Source organism: Canis aureus, chromosome 21 (genome assembly GCF_053574225.1).
Source record: "Canis aureus isolate CA01 chromosome 21, VMU_Caureus_v.1.0, whole genome shotgun sequence".
Lineage (NCBI taxonomy): Eukaryota > Metazoa > Chordata > Mammalia > Carnivora > Canidae > Canis > Canis aureus.
The window spans coordinates 49518198-49532734 of NC_135631.1; the positions used below are offsets into that span (position 1 = coordinate 49518198).

At 36.9% G+C, this 14537-nt stretch overlaps 1 protein-coding gene across 4 annotated transcripts in view; it reads left to right on the top strand.

The window, feature by feature from the left end:
- HECW1 (HECT, C2 and WW domain containing E3 ubiquitin protein ligase 1) overlaps nucleotides 1-14537 on the top strand; it is a 441131-nt gene that overhangs the window by 241900 nt on the left and 184694 nt on the right. For all 4 annotated transcript variants that reach the window (XM_077864126.1, XM_077864125.1, XM_077864127.1 and 1 more), the window contains exon 5: nucleotides 1430-1524. In XM_077864126.1, the coding sequence (XP_077720252.1) occupies nucleotides 1430-1524 (95 nt within the window). The remainder of the gene's footprint in view (nucleotides 1-1429; nucleotides 1525-14537) is intronic.

Consider the following 14537-nt stretch of genomic DNA (forward strand, 5'->3'; position numbering starts at 1 on the left):
GGCTCCAAAACATAGTATTTTAGTTGGACATTGCCACCCAAAATAAAATTGAGATTTTGTCATTAAGGAGGAAAGGGAGAATGGATATTGGGTGGGTAACCATCATGTTTTGCTCCATTATCCTAGGGAGCAAACTTGAACTCCACATAATTTTCAAAAAGTCATTCATTTTTAGGGAACAGCCCAAATTTTCAAAATTACAGGAACACTTAAAATTACAAATCAATTCAATGCAAAGAATGTTGTCAACAAAGGTTTGATAGTTGAACCTGTTTGTTTAATGCTAATTTTTAAAATGCAGTTTTATTACATTATTATTTTACTGTATTACATATAGTATTAAAGCTTATAATCTTATATGTGCATAAGAACAGTCACGGAAAATTTTTTTATACTTTTCTCATTGTCTATATTTTCTGTAAAGAGCATATCTAAAATACACACTAAGAAAATTGTGGACATTATTTTTTGAAACATTATCAATGATGACAAATTCCCAGATTTGAGAAACAGGATCTCAAAGTGGAGATTTCTCATGTTGTTGCAAACAAAATTAATACAAAGGGCTAACACGTAGCCCGGCAAATTTTTCAAATTTAAAGGAAAAATCCTACAAACAGTAAATTGGGAAAAGCAGGTCACCTTCAAATGAACTAGACTCAGGTTGGCCACAGATTTTGTCTTTAGTCATCATGCTCATCATGCACTATTTGCACTTTAAGAACTTTTATTTACTTGTCCAATACCTTGTGAGGTAGGTACTATCGTTAGTTCTATTTATTTTACAAGGAACATGAGTTGAGGGAAGTTAAGGGACTTGCTTGTGTCTCACAGATTGTCAATAATGCAGTTGAAATGCAAACTCAGGCAGCGTAGGCCCCCAAGACCATATCTTTTCTATTTACATAGACAGTATTTTGAAGAAAAGCAAACTATGATGCAAAGAGTTTATCGTTGATGTGTATCTTGGTTTAGAAAATATAAAATATGCCTCCCATCCATGTATTTCAGTAACTTCTCAAAGTCCTCCTCCAAATTGCCAAGATACAAACCACTAATCACAATTAAATAACCAAAAATTACAGAACTGGTGGACTGGTGGTAGGCATCAAACCACCTAGAATCTTAGAATTAAGGGTTTAAAACAAATAACCTCTAATGGGATAGGATGGATGCTGAGAATTATTCCATTCCAAGAAGTTGGAATAATGGATTTCACTTGGGTACAAAGACCAATTTTTGATGACAGATATTTAGAAAGATGTCAGATCTGTCCAAGGAGCCACAAGTTGAATAAGCATCATCAGATGTGGCCTGCCTGCCTCATAGGAGGAACTACATGGCAGTTCCTGGGGTGTCCCTCTGGAAATGGTTGTATCTTTGTGGGTTCTACTCTGCTTCTCAGTACCGTGCAATTTTTGTTTTTCAGCTGAAACTAAGATCTGCTTCAAATACTACCATGGTGTGAGTGGAGCCCTCCGAGCCACCACCCCCAGTGTCACAGTCAAAAACTCTGCAGCTCCTGTAAGTCCCATTTCTTCCTCTTTGGTCAGACCTAACCCTGGTATTTCTTGGCTTTCCCATTTTGTGTGTGTGTGTATGTGTGTATGTGTGTGTACACACATATGGGGATATAGTGGTAGATTATGATAAGTAGATAGAAATGCATCTCAAAATAGTGAAAAGGAATGGGATCCAAAGGCAAACTTATTAAAATTGCATCACTTTTTGTTTGAGAAATGTTAGACTTCAATAGTGAGATGTTCGTAATAGATTCATGCTTAATAGCAGTGAATAACAAATGTTCCTTTAGAACGTATTTTTTTAAAATTCCTTGGTCTTAAGTATTTATATTTTCATACGTTTTAATTTCTTTTTAGGCTTATAAATAAGTTTATGGAATAGAAATTTGTAAACTCAGACTGATTTTGGTTATAGAATAATGAAATAGTAGACCTAGAAAAGACTATAATCGCTGGTCCTTTTTTCCTTTATATGAATGAGGAAACTGCCTGCAGTGCCTAAGTGTACCTGAGCTTGCTCACAGTTGCAGACCAAGGATTTAAGACACATCTTTTGTTTGTTCCTCTCTGGTTTTGCTCAGTACTCCAATAATAGATGCTGCCTTTTCCTAAATTACAGTCTAGTTTGCATCTTTGTGGTGTTTCTTACCTTCATTTTCAATACATCTGATTAGCTGAAATCTGCTATCAAGTGGCATTCCACTTCCTTTTCACATAAATTAAAGATTTCTCAGTGGGGGAGGCTGACCAAAAACCAGTAAGGACTTTGTCAGGGTGATGTAAGTAAAAAAGATTTGGTTTCTTCCGTGTAAAAAAGAAAGAGCCTGGATGGCTCAGTCAGCCAAGCATTGGATTCTTGATTTTTGCTCAGGTCTTGATCTGAGGATTGTGAGTTCAAACCCCACATTGGGCTCCCGCAGGAAAATTTGAAATAAAATATGAATTATTTGGAAAGAACTTTGCCTCAAAAAAAAAAAAGAAAGAAAGAACTTTGCCTCTAAAGACTTGGGTTTGCTGGTTCATAAGTCAGTTCTTCAGGGTGTGGAAGATGAATGACTTGAGTCCTTGGTGGTATAAGCAAGATAAGCAGGCCTTGGAGCCATGGGCTGGGCTGCCTCCATCCATAGAGCTGGTGCAGAACTGGATTCTGGCCAGAGAGGAGGTCCAGGGCTTCCTGTCAGATGACATATAGCAGGAGGCAAGGGCAGGGAGAGAGAGGGACCGTCTGCATTTCTGACTGGTTGTACCATTTTTTCCTGCAGTAGCCAGACAGACTGGAGAGTGATGTCTGTCACTTTACTGGGTAAGACAGAAACATAAGTGTGGTGATTTAGAGAAGTATTCCCAGAGTGCCAAACTCTGCTCTCTGGGCCCATCACATGTGGGGAATTCTCAAAAGAGGGTACCTGGAAAAGCCAAAGAGGCCCTGATATAAGTAGCCAATTGTCAAGGCAAGGAGCGTCAGCTAAATCCAAGGTGGCAAAGCTGGAGCTGGGGCTGAACCAGACACAAGGTAGATAAAGCAGAGAGACCCTGAACACACAGGAGAGAAGAAAGGAGGGTGGAAGTGGAGGAAGCTGACTCAGGAAAAGCCTTACAGACGCAGGCACAGCATGTCATGCAATGAGGCAGCTTCTCTCCAGACACACTGATTTCTCAGCCAGGATGGGCTTGCCCATTGATGGACAAGCCTTTTTGACTCAAGACTGGAATGGGGGAGGAGAGTTCTTCACCTGTTTCTGCCTGGAGTGGTACTGTGTGTGAGCTTGGGCAGCCCTGAAATCTTTAGGATTCCTTTTTTAGAGAGGACTCTCTGGAGCATTTGGCTTTTCTGTACTCAGCCTACTGGGGACTCCAGATATAATCTGCTTCTCAGACCAATGCAAAATGCAATACATATCATCACAGAGGTATGCAGTGTAAGCCTAAGAGGTGCCAACCACCTGGAACAAGGTGCCAACTACTTGGAAAACTGCCTGGATTGCACAGTAGACAAGCTTTACGAAGTGGGATAAACTGTCAACAAACAGGCTTTCCAGGAGCTGCCAACAAAAAGCAAGGGCTGTCTGAGAAGAGGAAACAGCATGGGAAGTGCTTCAAGCTACTGTTTGACAGGAAAGGTCAGGAGATTGCATTGAATCTGAGTCAGCCCCAACCTCATCGTTGTTATCCCACCTGTGCCAGCGTTGCTTATACTTAAATCTCGGATAGCTTGACGTACTTTTGAAATGCTGTCATCCTCATGATCATCCCCTTAATGACTTTCTCCTATAAATCAGTAGACACTTGGGTTGACCTTTTATGTATGTTCCACAGACAACTGTTGTTTCTGTTCCTAATCCCCACACATGTGAGCACCAGATCATAAGGCCAAATGATGCCAGGAACGGAGAGGAGTCCTCGCACTGCCATGTTGGAGTCATCCGCAGAGGGAGTATGCATTTTCCTGCAGAAGTGCAGTTGGGTTTTATAATAGCTAAGCTAGTGGCTATTACAGCCTGGTGCACTCTTCGGAGAGTTTCACTTGCCTTATTTTAGTTGATTCACAGCACATCTGTGAGACAGGCAGGAAGTGCCATTTTGGTTACATAACCATTTGGCTATCTGGTGATGGAGCTGAAAAAAATCTCAGTTTAGTTACTGATATAATCTAGCAGCCTTCTGGGCGAAATAAGTGTTTGCAGTCTGGTTTAAGGACTTCTGCACACTGTTTCTAAGGGGAAACGCTATTCAAGTTTTCCAAAATCAATTTGCCAATAAACTTTGAAGTATCCATTTTATCCATTTTTCAGTGGAGGATTTCTCGTACTGCACTAATCTCTTACGGAAAGATGGCTGCCATTGGCCATTATGGCATGTCCCAAGGGTCAATGAGTTATTCTGTGGCAATATGCTAAACATATAATTCTTTGAAAAGGAGGAAAAGATGTCAAGTGCCCCTTTAGTATATAATCAGCCCTTCAGTGTTTTGAGCACAATATGTTTTCATTATTTTTCTCATTTCCTCATTCCCCCTTATCCTTTGTTTTTCTCCTACTAACAATCATTGAGGACCTAGTGATAAAAAGAGGTTGTCACCTATCCTTACCTTTCAGAGGATCTCATTTTTTTATTATTCTTCGTTGTATATACTAATTGTATGTCAGAAACTATGATGAGTAAGGGGTATAGAAATCAATGAAATACAAGTCCTGGCCTTGAGAACTCATGGTTATTCTATTGTGAGTTATAAATACTACTTGAAATGTCTGGTGCTCGCGTGTGAAAACCCATTGGGCTGGTGTGTAGAGAAATCAGTGAGGAGGTGCCTGCAGCGGCTGAGAAGGCTTTCAGAGGAGGGAGCGTGTGGGCAGCATGAATGGGATTTGAGAAGCCTGGGATTGAGGTAAGGCACCTTGAGGACAGCAAGTGCAGAGGTGTGGGGTTATAAAGTGCCACAGGCCTGACAAGAAAGGAGACCTAAATTGTGTTAGGTCTGAAGAACATATGACATATATCACCCTGCACTTTGTTTTTCATACTGTTTGTATCTTATTGGGAGCATCTACCATATGTTTTATATTTTACTTATATTTTCTATAGAAAATCATGTTCAAAGTAAGCTCTTTCAGCATTTTTGCCACCTTTCTCTTGTGCATCAGTCTCTCTTCTAAGCCTCATGATATTTTTTCCATCTCCTTATTTATACATCAAAGGACAGAAATCTCTCCAAACCTACAATTTGCCAAAAGATGGGGCAGGTAAATTGTTTTAGCTCAGCACTGTGAATTTTCCAGCTTTTCCTTCAGGTATATACATATATACCTTATTATATATATATAATTTTCTAGCTTTTTCAATGAGATATTGGAAGTGAACATAATCCATTTCTGCTCCTTCTTCCACCACTTTGATCCAGTGTCTCTGCAAGCAAGTTTTTGATGATAATTGAACAGCAGAAAGATCAAAGTTCTCTGCCAAAATGTGAAATATCTTTCCATAAGTTCATGTTCACAGATTCATTTGCTTTGTCAACCCTTTAGCAGAGATAGAGTTCACATTCTCCTATTTGAAAAAAAAAATCAAGTGAATAGGACATTTTCCTGAGAATGTAGGTTAAGTTAGTACTCTAAAATAAGATCAGATTGATGGGGCACCTGTGTAGGTGGCTAGTCGGTTAAGTGGCTGTCTCTTGGTTTCAGCTGAGGTCATAATCTAAGGGTCCTGAGATTGAGCTCCTCATCTGGCTCCAGGCTCTGGAAGCTGGATACATGGAGTCTGCTTGTCCCTCTCCCTCCGTCTTTCCCCTTCTGCTCCTCTCTCTGCTTCAGATCTCTCTCACTAAAATAAATAAATGAAATCTTTATAAATAAAATAAAAAATAAAATAGATGAAATTGAGATTTTTCCTCCACAAACAGTCTGGGTCTCCTGCAATGGACAAATAGGTGAATAATAGCCCCCAAACTCTAAGTCATTAAACTTGGTTCTAGTAATATTTGTGTTGGGAATTTTAAAAGCAGACTATTGGGGAAAGTATTTTAAATTATTAAAAATAACCATAGGCTAGCTACCTTAAAGTAACAAACCTCCTGGAAAACACTCTGGCCAGATAAGTTGCAAAATTAACTCACAGGCTAGTGAATGAGGAGATCAACTGTCAAGAATTGTTAGACGTAAACTGATAATTTGATCAACTTCACAGAAAAGAATAAAATAGTCTTGTGGTTTACGTTTGGCAGAGATTAAGTGGAAGACTAGTTGCTGATTGAAGTCATTCTCGATAAGCATCGATTGCAATATGTCCTCAGTTTGAGGGTGAAGGTCTCTCAGTTTACCAAAGGATCCCCTTTATCCTGTATGTTCTTTTTTTTTTTTTTTAGTTGCTGTATCTTTATTTTTTATATAATAAATTTATTTTTTATTGGTGTTCAATTTGCCAACATACAAAATAACACCCAGTGCTCATCCCGTCAGTTCTATAGAGTCTTAACTTCACCACCAAATGTGTCCAGAAGTACTCCCCAAATTAATGGAAGAGTAAAGAGTTTATCCTTCTTGTTAACTGGGATGGATGGCACTGCTCTGCTGGGGTGGCCCTGGCATTGGATCCATGAGGGACCCAGCAGAGGTTCTCACAATCCCCCGGGCATAGACAGCCTTGAGCAAATCTTGGGATGGCAGCACTTCCCAAAAGGCTACTTTTTCATAATTTTAGTTCCTTAAATGAGTTGTACTATGAAAGAATTGCCTCTACACAGTGAAAGAGGGACTTGAGGCAAGTTCAGAGCCATTTTCCTTAAATCTTAAGAAAACAGGGCCTTGTAAGGATTTATTTGGAATTGGACATTTTGTGATCTCACCAGACTTGTGCCCTACAAACATGTTCTTACATCTGCTTTCTTTTCCAGTTCTGATTCTGGAAACCTGACCCCATGACATTTTGGGAAGGTGACATGATGTTTATTTTATGACTTGGATTTTATACTAGCTGTAGGAGACTTTTGTAAATTAATTTTGTTTTGTCTTTTTTCTCACTAACACATCCATAATTTATTTTTGTAGCATGCCACCAGTACCTATCCACCCAGGCACTAAAAGAGAACTTCGTCAATAGTCCTATGATGAGATGAAATTCTGAGACTTAGTCCCTAATATTCTGAAAATCAGCTTCTAAATGAAATAATCTCATTTCTAAGACTAAGATTAGGACTCAATCTCTAGGACTAAAAGGGCAAGAAGTCTGAAGTAATTAGACTGTACAGTATTCTAATTTTTCATTTCTTCCCTTCATATATATGCCTGTTAGCCTTTCTTTATGAGTGAACTTAAGAAAACTTTGTAGAAGCCATAAATCAAATGCTACAGGCAAAACACAATAAATGTAAACTTGAGTGTTCCTGCTAATAACTGCACGCATTATTTATTTACATGCAAAGGATCAGTGTTGCCCAGACATTTACTAGCGAGCTATAGAATGATTTTATAAGGGGGTATTTTACAAGATCTCCTCACTATTGTAACTTTAAAGTCTGTCTCCATTCCACAAAGTCCAGGGGCACTGGGAAAGGGGTTTCTCAGGGGATTAGGGAGAAGTTGGTGGTTAGGTTTTTTTTAACCTTTTGATCCCCTGCACCAATTTTATGGTTAGATATGGACATATCATTTCTTCTATTTGAGAATCCATAGTCACCTTTTGTCTCACTCCTAATACATGCAGCACTCTAATTCCCCAACCCTGGCAGTCTGCTCAAAACATAGTTCTTTTGTACATCTTTATGTAACCTATGGATTCTATGGCTCATTTATTCAGTTATTTATTAATGAGCTCCTCTGTGTTGACCACTAGTCATACAAAACTGAACAGAATAAATAACTGTCCTCTTGAAGCCTGGGATGGGGTTGAGTAGTAGGGAGACAAACAAGAAAACAGGCAATACCAAAGGACTATTCTAAGTGCTCTGGGAGTGAACATATAGGGCACTTTGGGAGGAACAAGAATGAGCAGGCCCAGAATATGATGGAAGACTTTCTAAATGGAGATCAAATCATGGCCAGGATTCCTGATCAAGACATTTATTTTTTTCTACACTATTTTACCCAAGTGGAGGGGCATATTATTGTATCTTCAGCACAAACCCCTTGAGGTTTTGATTAGACTAATGCAGGGGAATATTTAGGCATTTGTATTTTAGGTAACATATTAGATGGACCCATTTTTGTAGAAGAGAAATAAGAGGAAAGGAAATCCTAGCCATACCAAACATTCTTCTCTAAAGAATTTACTCAGGTCCTATCTAAAATCATGCCTCTTAAAAAGGTATCCTGAAAAAAAAAAAAAAGTATCCTGAAAGTTTGGATCCCATCGTGGCCCAACATTAAAAAATTTTGTTCTGTTTCAGGGGAAGAGATTCAGAGCTTATTCTAAAGTGGAATTTTGAGGTCTTGAGTCTAGAAGTGGTATTTCCTGATAAGGTTCCTCTACCACCTTTGTTTTGGCATAGGGGTTTGCATCCTTCCTTTCTGAGGTGTGGGAAACAAAATGCTAAATCATAGTCTCATGATTTTCCATAAAAGCTACATTTGAAAATACCTAGACACATATCACTAGTGGAAACCAGAGATCCTATGTTTGTAAGAGCCGTGTTCTTTCACTAGGGCTGGGATAGCTGTAAAGCCCTGATGTTATATGGGTGTGGTCATGCATGCCCTGGGGGGGTGAATCCCAGACAATCATCAGTTTCTGAACAGGATTCATGATCCCAGAAAGCTTATCACTGTTAGAGAAAACACCAGTATCACTCTTTGCTGATAAAGAGACCTAATTTGTCAGGGTTTGTGCTGTTTAATGTCTACCTTTCCCTTTATTAAATACCCTAGTCTTTGGCAACCCTATATAAAACCAAGAGTGTTCTTAATGGAAGGAAACATGTAGTAAATACCTAGATAAGAGACCTAAATCTAGAAAAAAGATGAATCTAGACATGAATATATCCAGTGACCCTGATATAGGAGGACATGAAAATTAAATGCAGGCCTCTTAAACAGAAAGCTTTTTGTTTTTCTTCTGCACCAAAATACAAATGTTGACTTCCCAGGGATTAAAGTTAAGGAGCTTGACCTAGAGTAGACAAATTAAAAAGTATTTGTTCTTTCTAAAACAAAGCAAAATGAATGAATTCATAGGTGAGGTCTTTCAAATAATTGAGGTATAAATAAATCTAGAGCAAAAAGAAAGAAAAAATCTTCTAAATAATTTTCTTTTCCCAGCACAGCACTGAAACTAGAACTGTCAAAGATAGCACTAAAACAGAAAACCATAGGTCAATCTTATTGATAAATGTAAGTATAAAATCCTTAAGTTAAATATTGGCAAATAGATTTCAAATGTAAATCAAAATAAAACATTATACCCAGGTTGTAAAGTTACCTCAACATTCAGAAAGTTTTTATTACTATAAACCATGTGAGTAGAAAATCACATCATCCTCTCCATAGATACAAAAAAATCATCTGACATTTCTTTCTTTTAGTAATGCTTGTACTTTCAGAGCAATGCTAAGTAATAGGGGTATTAATAGTGATCTCTTCGTCTTGTTATCAACTTTAATGAAACCATTTCCAGTGGCTCCCCAGAAAACATAGGCAAGAAATGAAGATTCAATATTGGAAAGAGGAACAAAATTGTCATCACTTATAAATGACCTGACTATATTACCCAAAATAATTGATTGAAACTCTTAGAAAAAATAAATTATCTCTAATGTATAAGAATTAATAACTCTACTAAAAGAAAGAAAAACCAATTAGAAAACATAATGAAAAAAAAAAGGATTTCATTTTAACCAAGAAAAATAAAATATCTTACTAAGAAATGTGCAAAACGATGATTCAAAAAGTTATCTGCTCTCACATGTTCCCTGCATCATTATTCACAATAACCAAAATATGGAAGCAACCTAAGTGTCCGTCAGTGGATGAATGGATGAAGATGATATGAAATAGATGATAGATAGATATATGATAGATAGATAGATAGATAGATAGATAGATAGATAGATACTATTCAGGAAATCCCACCATTTGTGACAGCGTAGATGGACCTCAAAGACATCATGCTAGTAAAATGAGCCAGAGACAAAGAAGAATACTGTATGATTTCATCTGTGGAATCTAAAAAGGCTGAACTCACACAATGTTATATGTCAATTATATCTCAACAGTAGAAAAATGTGCAAGATCAATTTGATGAAAAATTTAGAACTATTGAAAGAAGATTTGAATATATGCAAAAATGAACTGTGTCCCTGTTTCAGAAGCTCAGTGTTTAAACTATATAAATTCTCTGTAAATTAATTTATAAATTCAACATAACTACAGTTAAAATATAAATAGGATGCTTTTGACAGCAGAGTAACCCTAGCTTCATCAGAACAAATATGTGAGAAAAATTTTAATGGTTTTCGGAAATGAAAATTATAAAGAAAGACTAGCTTGCCAGGAATTAAAACGTGCTATGAAGTTATAATTATAATAGTTAATGAAGAAAGAGACTAATAGAACAATGGAAAAGAAGAGAGTAAGAAAATAGATCCAGGATATTGGGGACTTCAATTAACAGTTAAGGTAATATTTAAAATCAGTGTGGGAAAGAGAGATTTTACCATATATGCTATTATGGCAGCTAAACAAATTATATAATACATATATTAATTATATAAATATATATAATATATGTAATATATATATATATATAACCCCCCTGATTATTCCTAATTCCTTATGTACAAATGGGTAGAAGTTTTCAATACTTACATAAAAATAAAAATTCTAATAAGAAAATATGCGTAATTTAAAATCTTGGAGAGGAATAGTTCTTTCTAATCAGAACACAAAACTCAAAGCCATAAAGGAGAAGTACCAATCATTGTATTAGATACATTTAAAAACATCTGAATGGAGGCACCCGGGTGGCTCAGTGGTTGAGCATCTGCCTTTGGCTCAAGTGATCCTGGAGTCCTGGGATTGAGTCCCGCATAGGGCTCCCTGCAAGGAATCTGCTTCACAGGGAGCCTGCTTCTCCCTCTGCCTATGTCTCTCCCTCTCTCTGTGTGTCTCTCATGAATAAATAAATAAATAAAATATTTTTTAAAAATCTGAATGGAAAAGACTCTAAAAAGTTAAAAGTAGGAAATAGAAAGAAGAAAGGAAACTGATAAAACAATCAGGCAAAAGCTAACTTCTTTACTTACATAGAACTCATTTATATTGTTTAAGGAAGAGACAAACCATTTTAAAAGCAGGCAAAGAACCTGAAGTCAGTTTTTAGGGGAAAAAGTACAATCACCAGTGAACACATGAAAAGACACTCCACCAGAAGAATGTGAAGACAACCACATTGGGAGAAAATATTTGGAAAAGATATATCAGATAAAGGACTATTAGCCAAAATATACAAAGAACTCTTAAAATCAGCAATAAGAAAATAAGCAACCCGATTTAAAAATGAGCAAAAGATCTGAACAGACACCTGACCAAAGAAGATATACAGATGGCAAATATGTCCTGGAAAAAGTACTCCATATCATATGTCAACAGGGAAATACAAATAAAGAGATACCACTACACACCTATTAGGGTGGCTAAAATCCAGACACTGCCAACACTGAATGATGACAAGGATATGGAGTGACAGGAACTCTCATTCATTGCTGGTGGCATGACAAATGAGATAGCCAGTTTGAAAGACAGTTTGGTAGTTTCTTACAAAACCAAACATACTTTTACCATATGATCCAGTGATCACACTCCTTGGTGTTTATTTAAAAAGTTGAGAACTTAAGTCCATACAAAAACCTACACACAGATGTTTATAGCAGCTTTATTCATAATCGCCAAAACTTGGAAGTAACCATGATATCTTTCATTAGGTGAGTGGATAAATAAAAGTATGGTACATCCAGACCATAGAATATTATTATGAGCTATCGAGCTATGGAAAGGCATCGAGGAATCTTAAATGCATATTGCTAAGTGAAAGAAGTCAATCTGTAATTGTATATATTGTAGGATTCCAAACATATGACATTCTGGAAAAGGTAAAACCATAGAGACAGTAAAATGGTAAGTTGTTGCCAGGGGTTGTGTGGAGGGAGGAATGAATATAAGGGGCCCAAAGAATTTTGAGGACAGTGAAATTATTTCATATGATACTGTAATGGTGGATACAAAGATTATTCATTTGTTCAAACCCACACCAAGAGTGAGCCCCAGTGTGAACCAGGGACTTTGGGTGATAATGATGGAAGCATGTAGGTTCATACATTGTAACAAAGATGGAAGATGTTGATGATGGGGGAGTTTGTGTGTGTGTGTAGGGGCAGGGGGGTATATGCTGCTCTCAGGGGGTATATGGGAGCTCTCTCTACTTTCTGCTCAGGTTTCCTGTGAACCTAAAATTGCTCTTAAAGAAAAATAAAGTCATTTTTTTAATGAAAAGTTTGACAGTTCTTAGAAATGATGAGGGTGTGGAAGAAGCATGTGTACACTATTGGGTCCATTTTATTTGAGGCAGTTTGTCAATATATAACAAATTTATCAAAATTTCTCTTAGGTATATTTGCAAAATATCTTTGAGATATATGTACAATAATATCCATTGGTGCATTGTAGGAAAAGCTACAACAAGAAAAACCAACGTGTCCATAGTTGGGTGACTGGATGGTATATCCCAAGGGTTGAAGATTAGGAGGATACAAGTGTGATTATGGGGAAAGTTTTATCAAGTGAAAAAAAAAGTAAGGCATAGAACAGTGTTTTTAATATTACCACATTTATGTAATTTTTTTATTTTTTTAACTATTGTTAGATAAATACAGAATTATTTTCAAGAAAGGAAATAAGAAATGAATAATAGTGGTGACCTTTGAGGATTTTACTTGTTTATATTTTCTAACAATGGATTCCTTTCCTTTATTCCTATTTATATTCCCTAACAGATTTTTTTTAAATCAACAGGAGTCCTCAAAATAGTGAGGTTGTGAAATTTTGTTTTCATCATAGTTGTTTTGCCACTTTAAAATCAGTATTTTTTTAACAAAAAAAGGCAGTTGCATCAAATAAAAAAGAATGTTTCCTTTCCTCTCTTCCATTTTCTTCCCAGGACTGGGCTTAAAAGTTTCTTAAAAATGTGTAGTGTCACAATTTAACCCATGATGTGAAGGGAAAGAACATCTCCTGGCAGATGTTGACAGACTAAAGCCAATGCCAGATCCTCCTTTTCCACAGCAGGAAGCAGGTGTCAGCCCTCACTGCAGTCTGCTCTACCCCACCCCACCCCCCACCTCCATTCATATGATAAACAGGAAAAAAAGCAAAAAACTTGGTCAATATTAAGAAACAAGATTATAATTAAAACCATAGATGAAGAAAGTGCTCAGGACAGATATCAAAGGAATTTCTGGTGGTTACAATGTCACTGGATGCCCCAAACTTGAAGTGGGAAAAGCTAGAGGCAAAGCAGGTTGACAGCACTGGGGACTCAGTGGTTACCACACCCCCAGCGAGTAAGTGATGTGTGTGCTGCCAATGCAGTTTGGTGTAATTCCCACCCCACCCCCCCTTTGAAGTTTGTTCATTTTAATCTGCCTGTATATAAAAATACAAATTTGAGTAAAATATCCCATTTCACAGAGAACAGCTGGTGTACTTCATTTAAAATTTTAAAGAAGTTTTTACTGTGCTGAAATATATATAACATAAAATTTACCATTTTAACCATTTTAAGCACACTTAGCCATTTTTAAGCATATAATTCAGTATCATTAATTACATTCACATACATTGTCCTGCAACCTTCACCACCATCCATCCCCAGAACTTTAACATCTCCCAAACTGAAACTCTGTACTCACTAAATATAAATAACAACTCCACTTTCCTCCCCGCCCCCCACCCAGTCCCTGGCAACCACTACTGATTTACTGTCTTTATGAATTGACTACTCTAGGTATCTCATTCACATAAGTGGAATAATTCAATACTTGTCCTTTTATGATTGGCTTATTTCACTTCTTATAATGTCTTTCAATGTCCATGTCATAGCAGGTGTCAGAATTTCTTTCCTTTCTAAGGCTGAGCAATATTTATATATATATACCACATTTTATTTATCCCTTCATCATCCACTGATGAACACTTGGGCTGTTTGGCATAGATTTTTCTAGGGAGAGTCCATTGGTATTTGAAGTGAGGAAACTGTTGCATTTCTTGAATTGAAGGATGTTTTTCATTATCTTTAAAAAGTATTCTGTAGTTCAAATGAAGAGAAACAAACTCATAGTGTTTGACTCCTGAATAAATTCAATGTAATCAGCAGAATGAAATTCTAGAAAATTTCACTTGTGTTCTCAAAATGATCCAAAATTACACTGTATCTTTGAAACTTTGTAAGAGAATGACTTTGTAAGAAATGACAGCTAGGAGATAATGGGATGCCTTTAAACAGCTGGTACAGATGCCTGACCTAGAGGCTACA